At 38.5% G+C, this 23,013-nt stretch overlaps 1 protein-coding gene across 2 annotated transcripts in view; it reads left to right on the top strand.

Moving 5' to 3' along the window:
* Nucleotides 1-2,375: 2,375 nt before the first annotated feature.
* The window catches only part of rasgrf2b (Ras protein-specific guanine nucleotide-releasing factor 2b), a 55,494-nt gene continuing 34,856 nt past the window's right edge, over nucleotides 2,376-23,013 (top strand). The window contains exon 1 of one of the 2 annotated variants that reach the window (XM_028034493.1): nucleotides 2,376-3,137. In XM_028034493.1, coding sequence (XP_027890294.1) covers nucleotides 2,862-3,137 — 276 coding nt within the window. In that variant the 5' untranslated portion in view covers nucleotides 2,376-2,861. The remainder of the gene's footprint in view (nucleotides 3,138-23,013) is intronic. The other variant, XM_028034494.1, reaches the window with a different exon arrangement.

The raw sequence follows: 23,013 nt of genomic DNA, 5'->3' as shown, positions 1-23,013 counted from the left end.
CGGACATCTTCAACCTGTCCCTGACCCGCGCTGTGGTACCGACCTGCTTCAAGTCTACCTCCATCGTCCCAGTCCCAACCCAACCAGACTCAATGACTACCGCCCGGTAGCCCTTACCCCCATCATTACCAAGTGCTTGGAGCGGCTGGTCCAAGCACACCTCAGATCCTGTCTCCCCCCCCACACTAGACCCCCACCAATTTGCATACAGGCAGAACAGGAGCACAGAGGATGCAGTCTCTATAGTGCTGCACTCTGTCCTTTCTCACCTGGACAGTAAGAACACTTACGCCAGACTGCTGTTCTTAGATTTTAGTTCAGCATTCAACACTGTCATCCCATCACAACTCATTACCAAACTCACAGACCTCGGCATCAGTCCACTCATGTGTAACTGGTTGCTCGACTTCCTGACCAGTCGACCTTAACATGTCCGGCTGGACAACCACTTCTCATCCACCATCATCATAAACACCGGAGTGCCACAAGGCTGTGTGATGAGTCCCTTCCTCTACTCCCTCTTCACCTACGACTGCAGACCTGTCCATGGCTCTAACGCCATCATCAAGTTCGCAGACGACACCACGGTGATCGGCCTCATCAGAGATAATGACGAGGCCGCTTACAGGGAGGAGGTAGACCATCTGGCTGAGTGGTGCAACAAAAACAACCTGCAGCTGAACACCGAGAAGACCAAGGAGCTTATCGTGGACTTCAGGAGGAACGCTGACCCACATCCACCCATCCACATTAAGGGGACAGTGGTGGAGCGTGTGGACACCTTTAAGTTCCTGGGAGTCCACATCTCCGAGGACCTGACTTGGACGACCAGCTGCTCCAAACTCATTAAGAAGGCGCATCAGCGCCTCTTCTTCATGAGGACCCTGAGGAAGAACCACCTGTCCTCAGAGATCCTCACGAACTTCTACCGCTGCACCATTGAGAGGATCCTCACCAACTGTATTACAGCTTGGTACAGGAACTGCTCTGTCTCCGACCGGCAGGCGCTGCAGAGGGTGGTGAAAACTGCCCAGTATATCGCTGGGGCACCGCTCCCTGCCATCAAGGACATCTACAGGAAGCGGTGTTTGAAAAGGGCCGGGAAAATCACAAAGGACTCCACTCACCCAGCACACACACTCTTTTCCCTCCTGCCCTCTGGGAGGCGTTACAGAAGCCTACGGACCAGAACCACCAGGCACCGGAACAGCTTCTTTCCCACAGCTGTTGTGCTTTTGAACGCCTCCTGACGTCCTTACATAAACTGTAAGGACTGTACTCCCCTATCCTCTCATACAACAATAACACATGGACTATCCTCACACACACACACATCACGGACTGTTTTCTTCACACACACATACAACCTGTAAATTTTATCTGCCATTATTTATCTATAATCCATTCCCTAATATTATTGTATATTCTGTATAATCTGTATAATCTGTGCATATAGCTCCCATATTTATATTTATACACAATATCTACAGTATATCTCTTGCTATAACCCCTTATAGTCCATACATACATAGTCTTGTACATCTGTGAATAAATATTTATATCTCGTAGAGCACTTCTGGATAGATGCAAACTACATCTCGTTGCTTGTACTTGTGACAGTGCAATGACAATAAAGTTGAATTCTATTCTATTCTATTTCTTTCCTTCCAAAGGAAAAGGAATCAAAAGTACCTGAAGCATAATATGTGAAACTTCAACTCTACTTTGACTAGTTTGCAACAATCAATAGTATAAGAGATCTCATAGCACTTTAAAAGACAAGTCCATCTCAGTTCAAATGCATATGAAATGCATAAACAAATTTATATAAGTAGAACCTCGTCTATCCAGAGATTGTTACTAAAATGCTGACTTTGCTGCACCTAAAAATCAGCTTTTAAGTGGCTAAATATAGGAAACGTTTTCAAAGAAATTGACCCAAATCCGGTTTGTGTGACTGAGAAAGAAATTTGTCAAAATCGAGCCAAAAAAGTATTTGAAAATTAGATGCAATTCTGTTAATACAACAAACTTTTTATAAAACAAAATAAACAAAAAAACCCTCTAGCTTTATTTTCTTGATTTTAGTCTTTTTTTCCCCTTTACCTGTAAATTGACTCAACGATTTTGTCCCACCTGACAAAACGGTGGGACACCCCTATCTTAGGCCTTCATAAAACAGCTTTATGCCTAGATTAAAACACACAGGTGGAATTTATTAACTAACTAGAGTAAAGGATGGTGAGTTGAAAAACAGAACTGTAATCGAAAATGCAAAAGGAAAAAATATCAGCAACAACTTGTGTTCTTGTTATATTTATTTGCTTGTTAAGCAGAGATAAATCAACAGTTGCCACTGAGGATCTCTGGGAGTTTCATCTCTCATCTCTCAATCTCCCGGAGAAACAAGCAACTCTCGCTCCGCCTTTAAATCCACTAACTCCAGGATCCGCGCGCATCACGAAGAGGGAGACGGACAGAGAGACCTTGAGAGACTGCGCCTCTGAGCGCAGGAGAGAGAGGGACAGAATTAACCGCTGCCAAAGCGGATTACAGCGCGTCGCCTCTGTGATTCTTTCTCTTCGTCTCCCGCTTGAGCGTTTTCCCCTCCTGCTCTCACAATCGTTTCTTCTTAGAGGAGAGAACCATGGCTTCATTATTAAGTGCGTGTTGGATCGGCGCATCTTCACAATGAGCTCCTCCGCTGCTGCGCTTCCGTCACCCCGGCAACTTTTCCGTGCGCCACGGCGCCACTGAGGCGCTTCTCGGTGGGAAAGTTTTACATGAGGCCCGCAGGGACCATGGGCTCTCGGTGAAAGCTCCCACTTTCTTCCCTCTGCCTTTCAAGCTGCGCGGCAAAAATGCAGAAGAGCGTCCGCTACAACGAAGGGCACGCACTGTTCCTGTCGGTGGTGGCGCGTAAAGAGGGCACCAAGCGCGGCTACCTGAGCAAGAAGACGGCGGAGAACAGCCGGTGGTCGGAGAAGTTCTTCGCCCTCTACCAGAATGTACTGTTCTACTTCGAGAACGAGCAGAGCGCGCGACCAGCTGGGATTTACCTGTTGGAAGGATGCACCTGCGAGCGCACGCCTGCGCCAAAAATATCCACGACCGGGAAGGAAGCGCTGGAGAAACAGGTGAGGTATTTTTTTTATTTCGTCTCATTTATTAATTTATTAAGGTCAAATCCCAAACATTCAGTCACTCAGATTGAGTGTTCCTAAATCAAATTAAAAGTGTGACACAGAGAAAGGTTACACAGCTACATCTGAATAATTAGGAACAGCATCCATATTTATGTTTGTAGGAGACAGAGAGACACAGTTTTTAATTCCACCCAACTTCCCAGTGCTTAAGTAACACACAGCTGATGGTGCAAGTTATCACTGTTGTAGCTTGTGCGCCGTTTTTCTGCCACTCTCTGTTGTTTAGAATATTACAGTTGAGTGGAAGGAAAAAGTGTGGCACAAAAAGGTACACAAGCAACACAGATACAAGCAGCCTTGAGAGGACTGAGAAGGAAATCCATTCACAAATTTTATAGATTCACAAAGCACAAACTGCATCTGGAGAAAGAGCCTCACAATTCAAGAGCCACCTTTCATATCCAAGTCATGAGCTACAACAGATATTCCTAAATTAGAGATAACATCAGAATGATAAGGAGAAAGTGAACTGGCTGCTGCTCAGGTGTCCAAAGTCTTGTTTTGAGTTAAAAGTAAAATTAGAAGTTTATTAGAAGTTTTAGTGTAGTGAGTTTTCCACAGTCAGTGGGGAGTCATGTCATCTGCTGGTGTTTGTCCAATGTGTATCATCAGGTCTAAGCTTAGCACAAACATCTACCAGGAAATGTTAGAGCTCTTTGAACGTCCCTCAGCTGATGAGTTCGATAGAGATGCTGATTTTATTTTCTCACACAGGTGAGCAGGTGTCCAATCAACTCAACCACAGTCAAGAACCACTGTTTCAATGACCGTGGTTCTTGATTGGCCAGCAAAGTGGCCTAACCTGAACGCCTTAAAGAATCTATGAAGTATCATCATGACGAAGATAAGATTAATCAGAGCTAATAACTTAGATAATCTGATGGTCATCACAATCTGGGGTTCCTTAGCACCTCGCAGACCTTTCGCTTTTTAAGTTAAATTACTAAAACAGATTCACTCACAGATTTTACTTGAGAGACACATGTACGTGAGAATGGAAGATGTATTGGTGGGAAAGGAAAAGTGTCTCATTCCACAGACTGGGTGGATGAACGTTGGGAGGGGAATTTCCTCCCTCTTTTACCTTATTTAGAAAATGCTATTTCTCTGCTTTGTCATCAAGTTTATTGTTGTTTATCAGAGCTCAAGTACTACTTTGACTGTGACAGTTTCCCTGTTTAAATTCTGAATATATTATATATTTTTTGGTTATTTTTCATCTTTTATTATATTTAAAGTGTTTTAAAATATAAATATGTTGTTTTATGTTAAGTATTGCCACATAATAAATACTAATAGGACACTGTTGATTTTATTAAGTCACAGGCAAAGGCCTTGAAGTTTGGTTCGATAGTTTTGGTTCTGCTTTGTCATACTTGACTTATACAGTATAATCAAGTGACTAGCAGGACTGTAAAGAACTAGAGTGGATGCTCAAGTGTGTTGAACCAGAGACATGTCTACATGTTGCAGGACACAGGCCCCGTGGTGGTCAGCAATGAAAATGTTGTGAATTAAACTCAACCTGTTTTCAGTGTTGTAACTTAGACTACCTTCATATTATGTTACATTTAAAGTATGACTGCATTGAATTCAGTTTATAGAAACATTTCTGCAGACTATGCAGGCATATTTCTTTATCTTCAGTTTCTATTGTTCTATTAAATCTCTATTTAAAGAACTCACTCAGATCAAAGATCTCCTGGTCAAGACAGACAGTTCGAGGTAAAGACTCAGAAATATTGTGAAGAGGTAGGCACGAATAACAAATGATGTTCAAATGATGAGAGCTTATATAACATGTTTTCTATCATCCATCCTTATAGTAGAAATCATTTAAAACTCTAATCATGCTGGCAAATAAAAAAACATCTTGGTGTTTCATGGTGAGACATCAAAAATTTACTCCTGTACTCATTTCCATCTGATTAAAATACTTTCACAATAAGTGTCACATTTGTAGTGCAGTTTGCAGATGGAGAATATTTAAAAATAATCTTTAAAACATTAAATAGGAACAACATGTGTTTTTGTAAAACAAACCAAAAAACCCAACTCTGATGATTTACTGAACTTTAGTTTTTATTAAGAAGTTAAAATATTTGCAGACTTTGAACTTAAACTTCCAAGTGTCAAAATGGGATTTTTTCCTGAGACCAACATGAAGCAAATAAAAATCGGTAAGGTGTGGAATGCATTTGTAAACACCTGCTTTTGACTCTGATACCCCTAAATAAAACCCAGTGGAAACAATTGTTCTCAGAAATCACCTAATTAGTAATTTGAGTTTTCCTCAATGCATTTATATCTCAGTATATATACAGCAGGCATGAAGAAGTTCAAGACAGCGTTGGGTTATAGAACAATATACTAAGCTTCAAAATCTCAACAGAGAAATGTTAAGTTCAGTATCTGAAATCTACAATCCTGTTTCCCTTATTTAGTAGACTGGACATGGAGAGCATTAATGAGAAGCAGCCACCATGCCGGTGGTAACTCTGGAGGAGTTGCAGAGAAGCATAACACAAGTGGGAGAACCTGGTGACAAGGCGATTTATAGAGATGGATCCCACAATCTGAGCTTTATGGAAGAGTGGCAGGAAGAAAACACTTTTATACTTATTTTCCATTTGCCACATGCCATATAGAGGACTTAGCACCAAACATGGAAGATTAGATCATAACTGAACTTTTTGACAGACATGCAAGTTTCTATAATTCTATGTATGTACACAGAGCATTCCAGAAAGAAAACCTGTTAGATGTTGCAAAACACCTGAGCCTGGGGCAGATACTTATCAACCAGGTCAACCATCTCATATTTACAGCTAAAGCTACTGGAATGTTTTAGGCCAAAGAGTAGAGATGTTTAATTAAGGCTAATTAAGGTCAAGATCTAAATTCAATTCTGCAAAACCTGAGAAAAAAATTATGTTCACAGGTCCTACTCATCTAATCTGTATGAGATTGAGCTATTTAACAAAAAAATACCAGTCAACTCTGAGGTGTGAGATACAAATACACACAACCGTTTCTAGATTTTATTTTATTTTTTTGCAAGAGATCTAAATATTATGTATCATTTCCCTTCCCATCATATCTATCCCATTAAAATACACGATGTAAAAAAGTGAATGAATACTTTTTGTAAGAAACTGTAATTCAAGACTCCTAGTGTGCAATCCAAAGACTTGGAAAAATGAGATTAGGCATTTAAACATTTTGAGTAACTGTGTTTTTCTTATGTAATAAGAAAAAGAGAAAGTTGTTAAGATCACTAGAACATTTTCCACACAATAGGAAGCCATATAGAGATTTTATTAGAACAACATTGCTTTTCTTTTTCTTTTTTTTTAAAGTGAAACCTCCAGCTGTGTGCAAAACCAGTGATGTAATCTCAGAGTTGTATAATTGGTATATGGAAATGTGCAGCAAGCCTTGCATAGGACAATGCAAATCACAATAAAACAACGACCAGTGAAGCAACATAAAAATATTCTATTTTATCAGCCTAAGCAGGAAAATCAAACAACTTCAAGGCCTCCATTAAGTTCCCATTTTGCTAGACAACGTTCAGGTTTTCTGAAACTCTTGCTTGTGCTGCAGTTTCTGGTTTAACTGAACTCTTCCTAATCTCCAGCTCTGTAAAAAACAGAATTACAAACAAGTCTGTAATTCAAGACAAACAATGACAAACAAAACAATGTTGTTCAATGTTTCAATGTTTGTTAGAACAAGCAATGTTGTTCTAAATTACAAAGTTGAAATAATGCTCTGCGGATTTAAATAATTTATGCTTGTGCAACCTGGATTTGTACTAACAAGCCAGCAGCTGAATGTTTCTGGGTCAGTTCTTTATGCATTAAATTAGTGATATGCAGTGGGATAGTTTGAACTGGAAATTTTGTGGACTGGAAGTTCTTCACATCACTGTTACTCCAGCAGCATTGGCTCATGGGGAATTACAATTCGCAAATGTTTTTACTGAGAATGAAGCTACTGAAAAAGTGAATAAAAAGGCAGGTTTATGACCATTTCACATTCAGAAAAATGCAAAGAAAAGTATAATTTTTCATCCATATGTACCGTTAAAATTTAGCCTAAACAAAAGCATTGGAACTAAGATTTGGATTGCCTATTTGATGTAGAAAAGTTTGTTTTTGTTATCTGTCTTTTCAACAAAACTTTCCGTTACAGGATTTTTTTTACTCCAATGTAACTATAATAAAACAAAAACATCGTTTTTTGGCATAGCCTACACAGCTGTATTGGTGAATGCTGTGTGCATGAGGAATGTGATATTTATTTATTTATGGATAACTTAACTATGTTTGAAAATGTACATTTTGTAATTAATCGACTGTTTGATACTGTTTGATTTTAAAATCACCTGTAGTTAAATAATCATTTAAAATGCAAGATGAGGTCAGACAACCTCAAAGTTAGACTTTGTTGGCAATGGGCTCTTTGCACATACGGTGCTGACGTCACATCTGCATGAGCGAAATGCGGCTTTCTTGTTTCTGCTTTGAGTTACCATGACAGCTAGAAAAGATAAAGTCGTATTTCAGACGGAAATAAAGCAATACTATGAACATTGTTGTCTTCCAAACATAATGGGCTTTTCGTGGATTGCTGAATTAATCGCTTAGCGATCCTTAATTCCCGGACATGTGGTTTGTAAATATTTGTCGCTACCAGTTAAAGCTAAAGCCGCACAGCAAAGTTTGCAGCCTTCACTTCACTCCGGATCAGCTTCTTCAGCCTAAAACTACCTGGGGAGACGGATGGTAAATAAAGGAGCCGACTTGTGTTATTTCCATGGAATCACTTCTGTATTCAGCCTGAAAAAGTGAGTGTATGGGAACGAGAGAGCAGACCAGAGCCAGACAGCCGAGCAACTGATCCGTCTGTACACACAGTAAACACAATCCTATTTAAGCTCTTCACAAGAAGCATGCAAAAGTAATAAAACGAAATAACACGGAGGCCTCAAGGAGCACGGCCATATTTTTCTAAAAGCAACAACTTTGAACCTGAATAGTCAGCTGAACTCTAACCGTTAGAATGGATTAAAATGTTTAGAAACTTAAATAGCTCATTTTTATAAGAAACATGTCTGGGAATTTTACCTACTAGCATACGCTAAAGTTAATGTTAGCCACAAAGTTTAAAGAAAGTTAAACATACCTTCATATCTGTGAACGTATAATGAGGCATACATATTAAAACCTTTCTCCAGCTTACTTGTTGGGGCTTCTGATCGATGTACATCATTAATTGTTACCTTGGCCAAGCCCTACAAGCACCGAGTGTAAAATGCCATTTTCAATAGACCGGAAACGACCGAGCAGCTTTTCCCCGAACACGGAAGCTGATGTGCAAAGAGCCCATACACAGCCAGCTAAGAATGGAAAACTGAGACTTCAGCTCTACTGAAATCAGACAACAGGCCAGAAACTGTTACCTGATCTCATGAGTCCTGATTTTAGTTGCAATGTTCAGATGGTGACATCAGAATTGTGTAAACATAAAACCCTGTATCCATTCTGCTTTGAATTAATGATTGAAGTTGGTAGTAGTGATGTAAAGGTGTGAGACATATTGTCTAGGCCCAGTTTGGGCGTCTTTACACCAGCTGAGCACCGTTTAAACGTCACAGCTTACCTGAATGTTTCTGCTTTCGATGTCCTTTGAAAGCACTGTCCGTGTGCGTACCCTCAGTTACAAGAATAGCAACTATTCTTGCTATTCAGGAATAGTTTTTTAAGTCTCAAGAGACTTGAGTAGTTTCTTGAGGATCCTGTGCTAATGGCGGAGGAACAACTGGCCATTACAGAACTGTTTATCCATCCTCACTGATGGCCATGCTAAGTAGCCTGAGCTTTCATCAACATTTCCCAGCAGATCAAGATGTTTTTGCTCTATTAGCACATTTAGTAGCAAGTGCAGGAAGTTGATTGACAGCTCTAAGACACTCCTCCTGGTTCTGATTGGTTGTTTTAGACTGGGAGCGGTGTGTTTCCTCAGATCATAACAGTAGCTCAGGGAGGAAGTGGAGGAGCTCTTGACAATTTTAATGTCAAGAACATATTTTTAAAAGTTACATACTGCAGCTTTAATGGATTACGTTATCTTCAAAATGCAGCTATGTTATTTAAACAAAGCATTACAAGTCAGTTATTTTGTCCTCTTTCATTATATTCACTTTTCTTTAAACTTTTTGTTTATCTGGAAACAGTTCAGTTGAGTTGTATGCATACCGGCTGTGGGGTAGTGTCATTACACAAGAACACAGCTTTGTAACGGAGTTACTACTGAACAGAGCAAATTGCCATGCAGTTGTTCTGTTGCCGGCACAGATGTCAGCATAAAATCCGTTTTGTCTGATGTTCCAGAGCTTGGCAGTGATGTCTTATTTTGTCGCCTTTTATTCTTTCACTCTCTCTCCCACTCTTTTCTCGCCCTGACACTGCAGCTGTGGCGTTTAATTGGGGTTATTTTCAATCTGTTCTCAGGTAAAAATCTTTGGCTCTGATGTGTAAGTGTTTGTCCACAAACAGACTCACAGAAAATAAGAAAATCAAGTAACGATAGCGTGTTTTCCCTGATATCAGCTGATGTTTTAATCAAGTAGCATTTCAAAACTTGGCCATCTTTCTTTGCGTATGTGCAAACAAAACAAAGTAAGGCCTTTCCTGGTTCTGTCAGTTGCTCTTTCTCTTCACTGTTTGTCTGTGCGGCAGAGTCAGTCTGGCAGCAACCTGCAGCATCACACCCCCACAGTAAGCCACACAAATGACACACAGCTCCAGCCTCCCTTCCTTTCTCTCTGTTTTGCTCTGAGAGAGACGCAGACCCTTCAGATAATTTGGCGAGCGTTTGCAGCAGTCTGAATGGTTTCCACAGCGACTGTGGGAATGCGTTGCTGATGTGAACAAGCATGTAAAGGGGCCAATAGATCTGACACAGCTCAGGGAGTCCATAAAGCAGGAACAGATGACAGTCATGAAAGTGATTTTTTTCCTGATAGCTGCTCATACATCAAACTTTGCTGACAGTTGACATTAATGTTAAATTAATGGGGTGGCAATAAAACAACTGTTCAGTTTGAGGACAGAATGAATTTATATTTTATTTGTCACTCACCAAGGAGACTTGCGTGGTTGCAGCAGCAGAGGACAAGACTGGATGCAGAAAGAAATAGTTTAAAGCAAGTCTGAATAAAGAATATAATTTCAAGGATTTAGTGACAGGTTAAACAGTATATTATACATAAATCTTTGTGATATTGTACTCAATGGAAATTAGAATTGTTGGAAAACTTATCTAGTTTTTGCTTAATATGATGAAAATTGTACAATTGGGAGAATTTATTTTTGCTGGTGAAGATTTTTCATGTTCTTACATGAAAAATCTTGTAAGAAATCTTGAAAGTGAAAAAACAAACAAATTTGACTTCTTATTTAAATCTGGTAAATTTGAGATTTTTTCTAACACAGCAAACAGGTCGGCGATGAAGATGCAGAGAAGTTAAAAGAGATTTAGGTCATAAAACAATATGCCAAGCTTTGAACAACAAACATAGCTCTTTTTCAGACACCATCTGAAAATGAAAAGAGTACGACACAGCTGTGTCCACATGTTTTAATCTCAAAATAAATTGAGCTGTTCTCAGAGGTTGGTTAGAATAGCCTAGTGAAGACATAAAGACAGTTACAAAGTCGGCCTTCTATCACCTGAAGAACATTTCCAGGATTAAAGGACTAATGTCTCAGCAAGATATAGAGAAACTCATCCATGCGTTCATCTTCAGTCGTATTGATTATTGCAACAGCGTCTTCACAGGTCTGTCCAACAAATCAATCAAACAGCTGCAGCTGATCCAGAATGCTGCTGCTCGCGTTCTCACTAAAACCAGGAAGATAGAGCACATAACACCAGTTTTAAAGTCCCTCCACTGGCTCCCTGTAGCTCAAAGAATAGACTTTAAAATACTGTTGTTAGTTTAGAAATCACTGAACGGCTTAGCACCACAATACATTAAAGATCTGCTTTTATTGTATCAACCTTCCAGACCTCTCAGGTCTTCCGGTTCTGGTCTGCTCTGCATCCCCAGAACCAGAACCAAACGAGGAGAAGCAGCTTTCAGCATCTATGCACCACAAATTTGGAACAAACTTCCAGAAAACTGTAAAACAGCTGAAACACTGACTTCTTTTAAATCTCAACTGAAAATCCACCTGTTTTGAATTGTATTTGAAACATAATCAATTACAAATTTATGGATGGAACTTGACTTAATGATTGATTCTATGTTGCATTGTGATTCTGTGTTTGTAATGATGTAAAGCACTTTGAAATGCCTTGCTGCTGAAATGTGCTATACAAATTAAATTTGATTGATTGATTGATTGATAGTGAGAAAATAGCATCAAGAAGGCCAAGGGAGGCAGAGTTATTAGTAAACAATATCTGAAGCTTTGGACTTCACATCATTCTAAAATGTAGTGTGGCAAAATAGAAAACTTACATGTAGGGAACACAGAAAACATGAAAGAAGTAGTTCTGGTCTACGTCTACGATTTAATCCATTCAAAGACTTTTTGGCTTAATTTAACATGTTATATAGTGGAAAACGCAGCCTGGCCAACAACGTGAATACCAGAGGTGGGATGCAGTGAAGCACAATTAGCTGGTTTAGTTTACTTAAGTACATTTTTCGTGCATCTGTACTTTACTTAAATAGATTAAATCATAGATACTTTTGACTTTTACTCCAATACTTTTTACATTAAGTATCTGTACTTTCTACACTGCTACATTTCTTTGTGTTGCGTTACATTCACGTCACATTGCATTTTTTTTGTTTTATTAGTTTCAAAGTAATCAGTGACTTAAGCAACTTATTCAAAAGATGGCTCCATGCAGCCTGATATCTGGTTCCAAGTTCTGGAAATGTTTTCAGGAAATTAAAATTGATTGAAGATGGATGAGACTAAATATGGGGTAGAAAACCTGCCTCAAAAGAGTTAAGACTAGGTTACCCCCCTTCAGCAAGAAAACAACCTCATACAGCCAAACCAACAGTGGACAAAGAATATTGATGTTCTAAAATGGTCCAGTCAAAGTCCAGACCTAAATCCAAGTGCTAGTAGTGATAAGCCATGCTACAAAAGACATGCAGCTGTTTCTACAACAGAGCTGAACACAAGTACAGGCCACTCCTTTCATACTTTTAATTGTAGAAGATTTTTGAAAATAACCATTTTCAAGGCACCACCCTGTTTTGCTTCATCACAGAAAATAGATTTTCTGTAATGTAGCATATATACGTTAAGATGTAGTATATCTTAAAGTTTGTGGTTGTAAGTTGTAACATAATTAATGTGAAAAAGTTTATGCTGGACGCTGCATCAAGGATGAAAAGGTGGGATCACACTTAAGAGGGGTCATAACTATTGCTGATGTATTTGAGTGGGCTGTGTTTGTGTGCATGTGCTTGTGATTAGTTCCAGTCACAAAGCGCTGCTAGCCTCTCACAGCTTAGTGTTTTCTCTGATGTGCACTAATTGGAGCTGATTCTTCATTTATTCTGATCCGCTTTCCTCTTCAGGGCTGTTTGTAATTTCCTCTCGTTTTTTTCTCAAGTGCTAAAGCCGTGATGGGTTCCTCAGCGTTAGAATTTCAAACTGTCCTCTTCAATTTGAAATACTGTGAAAATTAAAGTGCAGATTGCACTGAGGGACGTTTCTACTATCCAGGAAACGCTTCTGGTTCAAAAAAGGCTCATTAACATATTCTCCCTCCATTTAAAAATAAAAAAACTGTAACAGGATTACGATGAGCTTCTTTTAAAGAAACTAAGCAGGATTTCACAAAATATTCTCATGTATATTCTCTTCGGTCTTTGAAACATAGAGCTACAGTAAAATCTAAAGATAATAACCTTATAATTCTATAGAGACAGAAAACAGAGGGAAATACCCTGCAAAATTGATTGAACTGCCGTTTACTGATTTACTGACCACTGAGCATTGAAGCTAATCCCACTGAAAACACTTTAAACTTCTACTAGAATCATTCAAAATGCTCCTGTTTTCTGTGCTAGTTTTCTGAGATCATTAGCTTGACTTTTAAACTCAATGAACTCAATGAATATTGTTTTTTTTTATCTATAATTCACTGACAGAAAAAACGTATAAAGTAATGACTTTTCAGCTCTGGAGTTTTGCATACCAGGACATAATTGGAATGATCTGATCTTCAACAGATGTGTAAGGTATTTAACATCTGTGGAAAAACTAAGTACACCACTTTATTCAGGAACTTTCTGAACCACAGTTGTCAGCAGGTAATCTGAATAGTTTCTGCCTGATTCTAGTAATATATTACACTGTTATGGGGGAATTTTAGACCATTAAAGTTTGTGGGTTTATGCTTTTGCATAAACCCACAATGCACCATTAACTTTGGTGAAAATTAGTTTAAATTGTTTGTCTGAGTCCAACCTGGAAAAAACTAAAATAAATGATCAGTTCAACCCCCAAAATCTGCGTGGAACCATAGAATAGAAGAAAATTGTTTACTTTCTTTTTTCCATGATTTTAAATGTGTTCTTCTCAGTAATCATTTATTGCAGGGGTTAACAACTCCAGGCCTCGAAAACTTCCATTCTGCAACTTTTAGATGCATCCCTGCTCCAACACACATGGATCAAAAGGCTGAATTACCTCTTGGGCTGTCAGCTTGCAAAGACCTGGTCATTAACCATTCATTTGATTCAGGTGTGCTGAAGTTGGGACGTTTCAGTTGACAAGCTGTCGCAGATTAGACAGTTGAGAGAAATAATGCTTTCTCTTCTCCTAAGTTGCAGCTTACTGGTTTGTGTTGGTAACCTGATAATTTATTTAAGATTATTATGTGTAAACCATATTCACCTTATTGTTGCTGATATTAATAAGGTGGTGTTGGGAAGAAAAAGATGTACACATTTTATGATGTAAGGAAGGTTTTATTGTTTGTGTTTCTGAGGACTGCTTTTATTTGATCTGGTTAGTAACAATTCTCAAGAACATCATGAAACAGATTTATGTTGTTCGGATATGTCCTCTCGCACCGTGGGACTCAAGGAGATCCTCTTTATATTCCATATCTTCGGCATCAAAACAGCAGGATGTTATGCTCCAACTGCTCCTAGCAATATTGAGAAAGTAGAACTATAAAACAAAAAAGCAGAAAATGGGACTATGGGTCTGCAGATATATCTTATTGTCCATGGGTGCATGCAAGGCAGAAAACTGCAAAACAAAAGTGTTTTGTGCTATAATATCAAAGTTGTGACTCATCTGTACTGTACATCTAGATTGCTTCCTAACCTGTAGTTAGGAATTAATTTTGGAAATCATTTTGGAAATCAGAGCTGCACAGAGAACAATAAAACCAGCAGGACATGAGTTGTTAATTCAGTGATTGTCATGTTAACTGTGACATCATGAGGTGGATTCAGTGATTCCAAATATCACTTTATCAGATTTAGATAAAAACAAAATGATTTTTGTGCTGTGGTGTAGAACTTTATGTAAATGTTTGTGCTGGTTCCTTGTTTGTGGAGAATACTCCACCGGTCACAGAAACCATCCTGTTTCACTTTGGGGGCATGTTATACACACCTACTGAAATCACAACTAAAGCTTCCTCTTAAAGGCACAAATAACACAACAATTAGACATGAGCTTGAGCTAGGAAATGATCATCAAAGCAGACAAATTTGGCTAAATAGAAAACCTTTTTTAAGAAAACATAAGTCACATCAAACCATTAGCAATCAAAATAAATAGTCCAATAACAACAGGAAACAGGTGGATAACCATGAAACACACAATAACCAAATTTCAGCTGTGAAAATGCAAAGTCACATATTTACGATATGTGTGAGAATATTTCTGGACTCATCACCATATGGTTGCATGGCAACTGGAGGAGGCTCTTGGAGGATTTCCTAAAATAAAAAAAGAGGTTGTTGTATTTTACAATTAGAAATAGTAACTGAGAAGTAGCAAATATTTTCCATTGAATTTTCTGAACTTGAATTTTAAGCATCACGGCATACTCAGTGGTTCAGGGGAGAGCCGTGAGACCAGACGTTGCATCGGGCGGACCGGACTTTAGATTGTTTGCAAGTTACTCAGAGGATGCTCGCACACGGCAAATTAAATGTCAGAATTTAACCAAACATGGATGTCTCTGCACTATTGAAGAACATCTGCTAAACAAATAAACAGGCAGACAAAGAACACACAAACTGCACAGTTAAAGGCTAAAGGACTTACTACTGTGATGTTTATAGCTGTGAGGTGAAAGTGCTGCTTGTACCTTTGTGCTGCTCGGTCAGTAAACAAACTCGATTTAATGTTCCAATTCCTCTAGGGCATTTAGGATCTGGTGAAATCCATCTGTTGTAGCAGTATTTATGCTGAGCTACAACTGCCAAAGCCTGATTCTTGGCACACATGTCTCAATCTAATCCAGCCAAGGATCAAATAAGGAGATTTTAATCTGACAAAATGTACCTGTAGGGTACAAAGTGCTTCAGAGCTTTCTACAGTATTATTCCTAATGGCAAGTATGATGGACGACACCGCAGTAAATAAGTTTAAATGTGTATTTCTGAGTCTGCAAGATTTTCAGTATGTTAGTGGTTTGGTTTGCTCTTGTCCTTGGAGCATTTCATAAGGCTTCATTCAGCATATTATTGCCCCTGTGGGAGCAACAGGAGCTGAGAAATCAAATGGATATGCAGACGGGAGAGGCTGTTTTTATTTCTTCCCAATAACTTAATATATGGAACAGTAATACATTTAGTGGTAATTTTAAGTTATTTTGTAACTTTAAACTGCTGCAGGTTTTGTTTATATTAACAAAACCTCTGAGCACTGCCACTGACAAGCTTTCATCTAACCACATAACCTCCTTTGGGTTATGTGGCAATTATTTTCACTCCTGATGTTCACATCAAACCTGAAATATTCATATTTATCTTTAATATGGAGCCATTGTGACCTGACATAATGTGCTAGACGGGCATTTTTACATCACCATTAGTTCAGCTCAATCTGCATTTTAAATTGGACTTAGAAATAAAGTCCAATTTAAAATGCATGATTACAAAATGCATCACTCATTTTGTAATCATGATAATATAGTTGTTGTTGCTGGTTTAAGGAAAATTCCCTCCTGCAGCTCATTGGCAAGCTAACCTATGACACGGCTCTGGACTGTCTGGATACACCGGTTGTCTGCCACAACATTTACTTGAACTTTAACTGTTTGTACATTAACCCTCGATTACCTGCTACTAAATCTGACAAAATGGTAAGTTAAACTGAGAAACTTCACAACTCTGAAGACTTTATACATCCCGCTGAAGTTCAATAAACTTAGTATTAGCTGCAGGCTAATGCATTGGAGACAACAGGAATAGGTTGAAGTTGTAACTTACCTGGTCTTCTTTCTTTCTGTTTGTTGTTCTGAGATCTATTTCTCCATCTTGTTTTCTCAGCCCCTCCTCTTCACTGAAGCACAAACAGCCACAGAAATTTTCAAACTTCATTTGGTTGCATTTGAATGCAGCCAGGAGTTTCACATGCATGGAGCCTTATCCACACTAAGGAGCCTTGAACCTGTGCATCTCTTTATGTTTAATTTCACAAGCTAAATCTCTCCTGTGGCACAGGAGAATGTAAGATTTAGCTGGTAGGAGATAATTCATTTTTTGTAGCCAACGGCATTTTTAAATGTACCCAGCGCTACAACAGTTTTGGGGAAAATATTGTACTTCTCTATTTATTTTATCATATTCCTGCAATAATCTACAGAAAGTTCTTAAACTAAAAACAGTCACATCCTCTAATGTTTAAGTTTTTGATAAAGTTATGAAGAGTAGATATGCCATTTTTTTTCTTGAGAGGCCAATAACTCCCATCCTCTTTTATTTCTTCTTGTGTCCATATTTTAATAGTTTTCATTTGCATGGTTGTTACTTTGGCCATGTAAAAGAAATTTCTGATTTTAGTGGGACTTTGTGGTTAAAAAAAGGTAAAGTATAAATAAATAAATAAATAAAGGTTGTTAGGGAAATTGGAGGAGCTAAATGCTGCATGATAATCCTGGAAGAAAACCTTTTAGTGGCTGCAGAAATCTTGAGATTGAGATGGAGATTCAGAATGTGAGCAAATGATTGGAGCACTTTTCAGATTCTTGTCAGAAGTATTGAAACACAGAATCAATGTCCAGCCACTTTACTGTTATACACTGTCTAGCATTGATCTGTTATGTGCAAGCTCTTTAAACATACATTTAAAGAGTATTGAATGTTTGAAGTTTGCAAATAACAAAATGAGTAAAAATCCAAGGGATACAAATACCTTAAGGCAGTGGTCCCCAACCACCGGGCCGCGGACCGGTACCGGTCCGTGGACCAATTGGTACCGGGCCGCTCAACAAATAATAAAATATTTCCATGTTATGTATTGAGTCTGGCGGATCTTTTATTTTGAAAATCCTTTAACCGGATTCTGTAGGTTACGTCTTGCGCGGCAACATTGAGCCCACAAACAGCATCGGTTTCGGTCTCCTTCCTACGCGCTCGCACCACCCCCTGGTCCTCCCGGTGCGCGCACCCCTTCTCGCCCCGGTCCTCAGCAAATTTGCGAAGTCTCAACCGGTCCGCGGTACTAAAATGGTTGGGGACCACTGCCTTAAGGCACTGATTATTATGGTCTCCAACTCATTGTAAAGCTGTATTAGAGAGGCTCAAAACTATGGCACAGAAGGTTCGGGGTTTGAATCTGGGCCTTGGGTCTTTCTGCATGGAGTTTGCATGTTCTCCTTGTGCATGAGTGGATTCTCTCCAGGTACTCTGGCTTCTTCACACAGTTCAAAACATAACTGTTAGGTTAACTGGTCTCTCTGACTTGATTGTATGTGTGTATAGTTGCTTGTGTTTTTTCTTTGCATTGACCTGTGACTGACTTTGACCTGTTCAGAGTGTACACCGCCTCTTTCTAAATGTCAGCCGAAGATAGCCCCTGCACAAAAAAGGCGGGTATAGACAATGGGTGGATGGGTTCAAAAATGTGCAAATTTACACATACATTTTATAAACTAAGAATCCAAATAACGCTGTAAACGCTCTGTGGCAGTTTATCTATTGTTGTCTGAATGTATCTGAATACACACTAGCGTCTAATCACACCTTTAACACTCAGTATTCAGATTTCTCTCTAATAAGCTGAACACAATCAAAGCAGCAAAATGCTTCCTGGTTTTAGAGTCTGATTGAGAGACGGGGGGAACAAGGCCAATCTGTGGTACGGTGGTACCAGACGGCGCAGTGGCATCATTGGTGCTTATTTTGGTCTCTAGTCATTTGTGGATCCCAACACTGATTCACTTCTTCCTGTTACACCATGATGTCTCTGCATCCCTGAAGCCATGTTGTGCAAAATAAAAAAATTCTACCAAGTCCAAAGTAACATTTAAGTCTATATTTGGCAATAAAGAGAAAAGCATTCGAGCCCTGTCGAACAAAGAATACTTTTTTGTCACAGTCGTTTTTCTCTCCTCTCTCTTCAAGCAAATCAGAATTACTAATAGAACACTGCCTGTGAATAATAAGAAATTCTGCCATTCATTGTGCTTGTTCCTCTCTTTGGCACAACACACTCCTTTATGTCATTCTGTCACAGTCTTGTTGTTATATGACAGCTTCGAAGATTGGAGGGAAAAAGGTAGTTTCATGTGGGTGTTAAATTGATTGTTTGTAACATGAAAAAAAAAGGAGCAGGAAAGGGTCTCAAGCTATTTTTTTAGCCTTTCCCTTTTCTCTCATTCTTTATTAGTCTCAGTGAAATTTCCTACAGTGCATCGAAGCCTGGAGGGATGGAAGATATGTTTGAGCTGATGTGAACGGAAAAGAGCTGGTAGACCTGTAAGCAGCGACAGAGTTGGGAAGCAAAGCAAAAGGGTCCGATTAGGGTTCAGACCTCTCATTATATTTATGACATCCACAGGAACAACCCAGCCCCTGCAGTTTTACCCGTTGTCTAATGAGGACATAGTACAGTATGGCTGTATTCAGTACTGTAAAGCTTCGATGCTCCAGTCTGATCCAGATGCAGCAACATTAATCTTTAATGATCGCCCTGAGACTGCCATCAACTCTTCTGCAAGAGTTGATGGCATATAAGCTTAGGAATTGGATGCTCAAATTGATATAAAAAAATTATCGGCAATAATATTGAAACAATATTGGTATTATTGTAGATAAAATAACTTTAACTGAATTTAGGCCACAAAATGTAACTGAGGTGAACTATTTTTTAAGGGGATCTTCAGTGAAGAGAAATATTCATGGTGCAGAAAGTTTTCTGTTTCTTCAGTACAAAGGTTGTACTTTGCTGTAATAATCTACTTTGCTAGTAGATATACAGTGGACCTCTGGTATTTTCAGGGGTTAGGGATCACAAACACTTACACAAAAAAAGCTCATGACTACCTATTTTAATAGTTCAAAGACCAAATATACGTTAACATGCATTCATGCTGCATCTGATCTCACAGAGGACTTTGTTGTACTCAGACAACATTCAAGCAAAGGTCGGAGACACTGAGTCTAGACAAACAAGGGATGTATGGATTTAAGCACATGATGTGGAAAGTAAGCATGTGATAATTTTGTAAGATGTACACAGTGGAGAATGCCTGATGTTTGGTGTTCAGAGCCCTTTAAAAGGGAGGGAGTGCAGAGATGAAAGGAGGAGGACTTTTATTGGTTTATTCCCTCTGACCAGTTTCTAAATATTGGGCTTGCTGAGTCTGTAAATTTGGATTGCTCAATAAAGATGTTTACTTTTTAAGTCTGTCTTACAGAGTCTTTACTAATACATCTCAGAGAGTCATATTATAGTCAACTCCCAAATATACTTCAATACATAAGGTTCATGAAAGAAATTTTAATTTCAAAGTAAATTGAAAATTTTGTAAAATACAAAAAGCAGTGTCAAATGATGATTTATTTTGTTAAGTTAAAAAAATATCCAGAACAACCTTGAAGGGTTGTAAGTGTTCAAATAGTGATTCACAAAATCACTATTTTGTGAATCTTAAGTGTGAATCACTTAAGATTCACTAAGTGTGAATCACTTACAACCTTGAAGGGTTGTAAGTGTTCAAATAGTGATTCACAAAATACCATCACATCTACCTGCATTAGTTCATCTTGATGACGTCAAGGCAGACGGTTCCTGCATGAAAATTCTCAAAAGAATGCGACCAAATGCGTCCACAGTGATGTAAAAGACTCATTGCCAGTTATCACAAAGGTTTGATGCTGCTAATGTTTGCTGAGCCAGTTATAAGGATCAGAGGGTCATTACCTTTTTACAGTTCCAGGCTGTTTTAAACAGTTTCATTACCATAATAAACCAAGCCATCATGTGTATTTACTCTAGCTCTAATGTTCTGATAGTAAAATCTGCTTGATGGCCTAAAACAATTAGGTGTGACAAAAAAAATCAAACACTGAGGAAAACTGTAAGGCAGAAAACTGTTTTTTTTGTGGTACTATACTTGTAGGCTGGATAGTGAGTAGAGAAAAAAAGACAATTTCACAAGCAATCTGTTGCACATTTTCAAATGTCAGTGTGTTGGTGAAACAACCCATCAGCTGCCTAATGAGTCACCATAGGGCCTTTTGCAAGATGGACAAAGTAAGCCCTGCCTATCGGCATGCATCTTATTAACAAGAGTGTTAATTGGTTGGAAGCTTGAACATTTCTTTTTACTCTTGTCTCAGCAGCTGTAGGGAGTTTTCACACCTGGAAGAAAGTGGATTAATACTTGGCACAGAAGTGCAAAAACATAAAAACTGCATAAAAATCTATAAGGATGCAACTTAAAAACAACAACCAGGACCTAAAATTGAAAAATAATAATAATAATGCTACCGTATTCAAGGATTTCTAACATTTTGTCACCTTACAACTGCAGACTTAAAAAACAAACAAACAAACAAATATTCATCATCATGCTAAATAAAATCCACTCCACATTCTATGGTTTAAGAGTTTGTCTGCTGTGGACAAAAAGTATTTGAGGCCCTGACTTTTATATGTTTTACCAAATACCAGGAAGGAGAGCATATTACATGAGAAGGTACAATACTATATTTTATGCTTCATTGTCAGCACAAGTCTGAAATGTGCTGTGCATCACAGCGCTATTGTATGCAGACATACAGACAGAATGAAAAGTAATCAAATTACAAAAGAAGACATTCTTCACTTGCTCTGAAGGACCTCACGTGTCAAATGAAATATGTTTTGTCTTTTTACAGAACGGTTCAATGTGGATTTTCATAGACAACACATAGTCAATCATAACTCCTAAGTTTTTATAGAATAGCACCTGATTGAACATCATATGAAAATGATGTATGGTGTCCTTTAAAATGCCATCTACTCTGCACACACTGGGCTTTGCTTAGATGACCTGCAGATGCGTCAGCGAGACACCAGGGATCTTTTCAGCAACTCTCACTTTCCTGTTGTGATTGTGCCTCACTATGGCTGTGCTGCTGCCACGCCAGGATGTGATACAACATGTGAGAATGCATTAGTGTATTGATGTCTTAGTAGAATGCTGTTATGGCTGGGAAGAAAATGCTTACATTTTTAAGTCTGTGAAGGAAGTGCAAACGTTGCAGTGGTTATTTCTTTACAGTCATGGTGTTTTTCTCATCAGTCCGGTGGATCCCCAAAAGCCTGGATTAATCGTGTTGAAATAACAAACTAATTTAGTTATCAATTAGTTGTTAACTGGAATATACAGACTCAAAAATAGGCTGTACAGCTGAAAGAAAAACATACAAGGCAGTAATTAACAGTTTTAGGCAAAAAAAAAAATAAATTCTTTTTTAAAAATGATTTTAATGTATATCTCATATTGTATGAAAAAAGATGTTCCATTTTTTGTCAACTTAAGCAATGAATCAGAACAATTGGTAGATTTATTGATTACTAAAATAACCATTTGTTGCAGCTCTATTTAGAAGTAACTCTTCCTTTTTTAATTTTTTGCTCTCTTTGTACAATTGGCAGTAAAACATTCTCACAGACAAGGCCTCTGTCACGATGCTTTTTAGTATATTCTCTGTTCTTAATTTTAAGAGTCTCTGAACTTTCCACAATTACACAGTTATTTGTAATTGTGGCCAAAAAAACTTGATCTTTGTTTTGCCTGTGAAACTCTGTTTTTTTTTCCAGAAGGCATTTGGCTTGTCCATGTGGAAATCTGCAAGTTTCACTCCTGTTTGATTGCATTGATTTTGGAGAAGTAAATAAGTTTCTTGTTGGCAACCTTTTGGCCAATTTATGTAAATCTCTCTTCACTGTTGACAGTGACACTGGTCTTCCAGGATGTTCAGATGTTTGAAACCTGGACGCAGTTGGATAAATGATCTCAAACATACAGTAATTAGTTTTGGAATAAATAAAGCAGAATATTCTACATTTTCTGGAATGAGCCTCCTAAAGCACCAACACCAAAATCTACAAAAAAATAGTGAACTGCTCTTCTGTCAGACTGTCCCAGAACAGCTGTGGCTACATCAGGGGGTGAATGTGTGATCCTCTGGACTAGATAAAGCGCTATACAAGTATAGGCCATTTAATAATAAGAAGCTCCTCAAAGCTCCTCTGATAAATGTATGTAAAACACCTGACCAGAACTACAGTATATTATCAAA

The sequence above is a fragment of the Xiphophorus couchianus genome, chromosome 12 (genome assembly GCF_001444195.1).
Source record: "Xiphophorus couchianus chromosome 12, X_couchianus-1.0, whole genome shotgun sequence".
In the NCBI taxonomy this organism is placed as follows: Eukaryota; Metazoa; Chordata; class Actinopteri; order Cyprinodontiformes; family Poeciliidae; genus Xiphophorus; species Xiphophorus couchianus.
The sequence above is the reverse complement of the archived record's forward strand: the minus strand, read 5'-3'. Positions and strand labels throughout refer to the sequence as shown.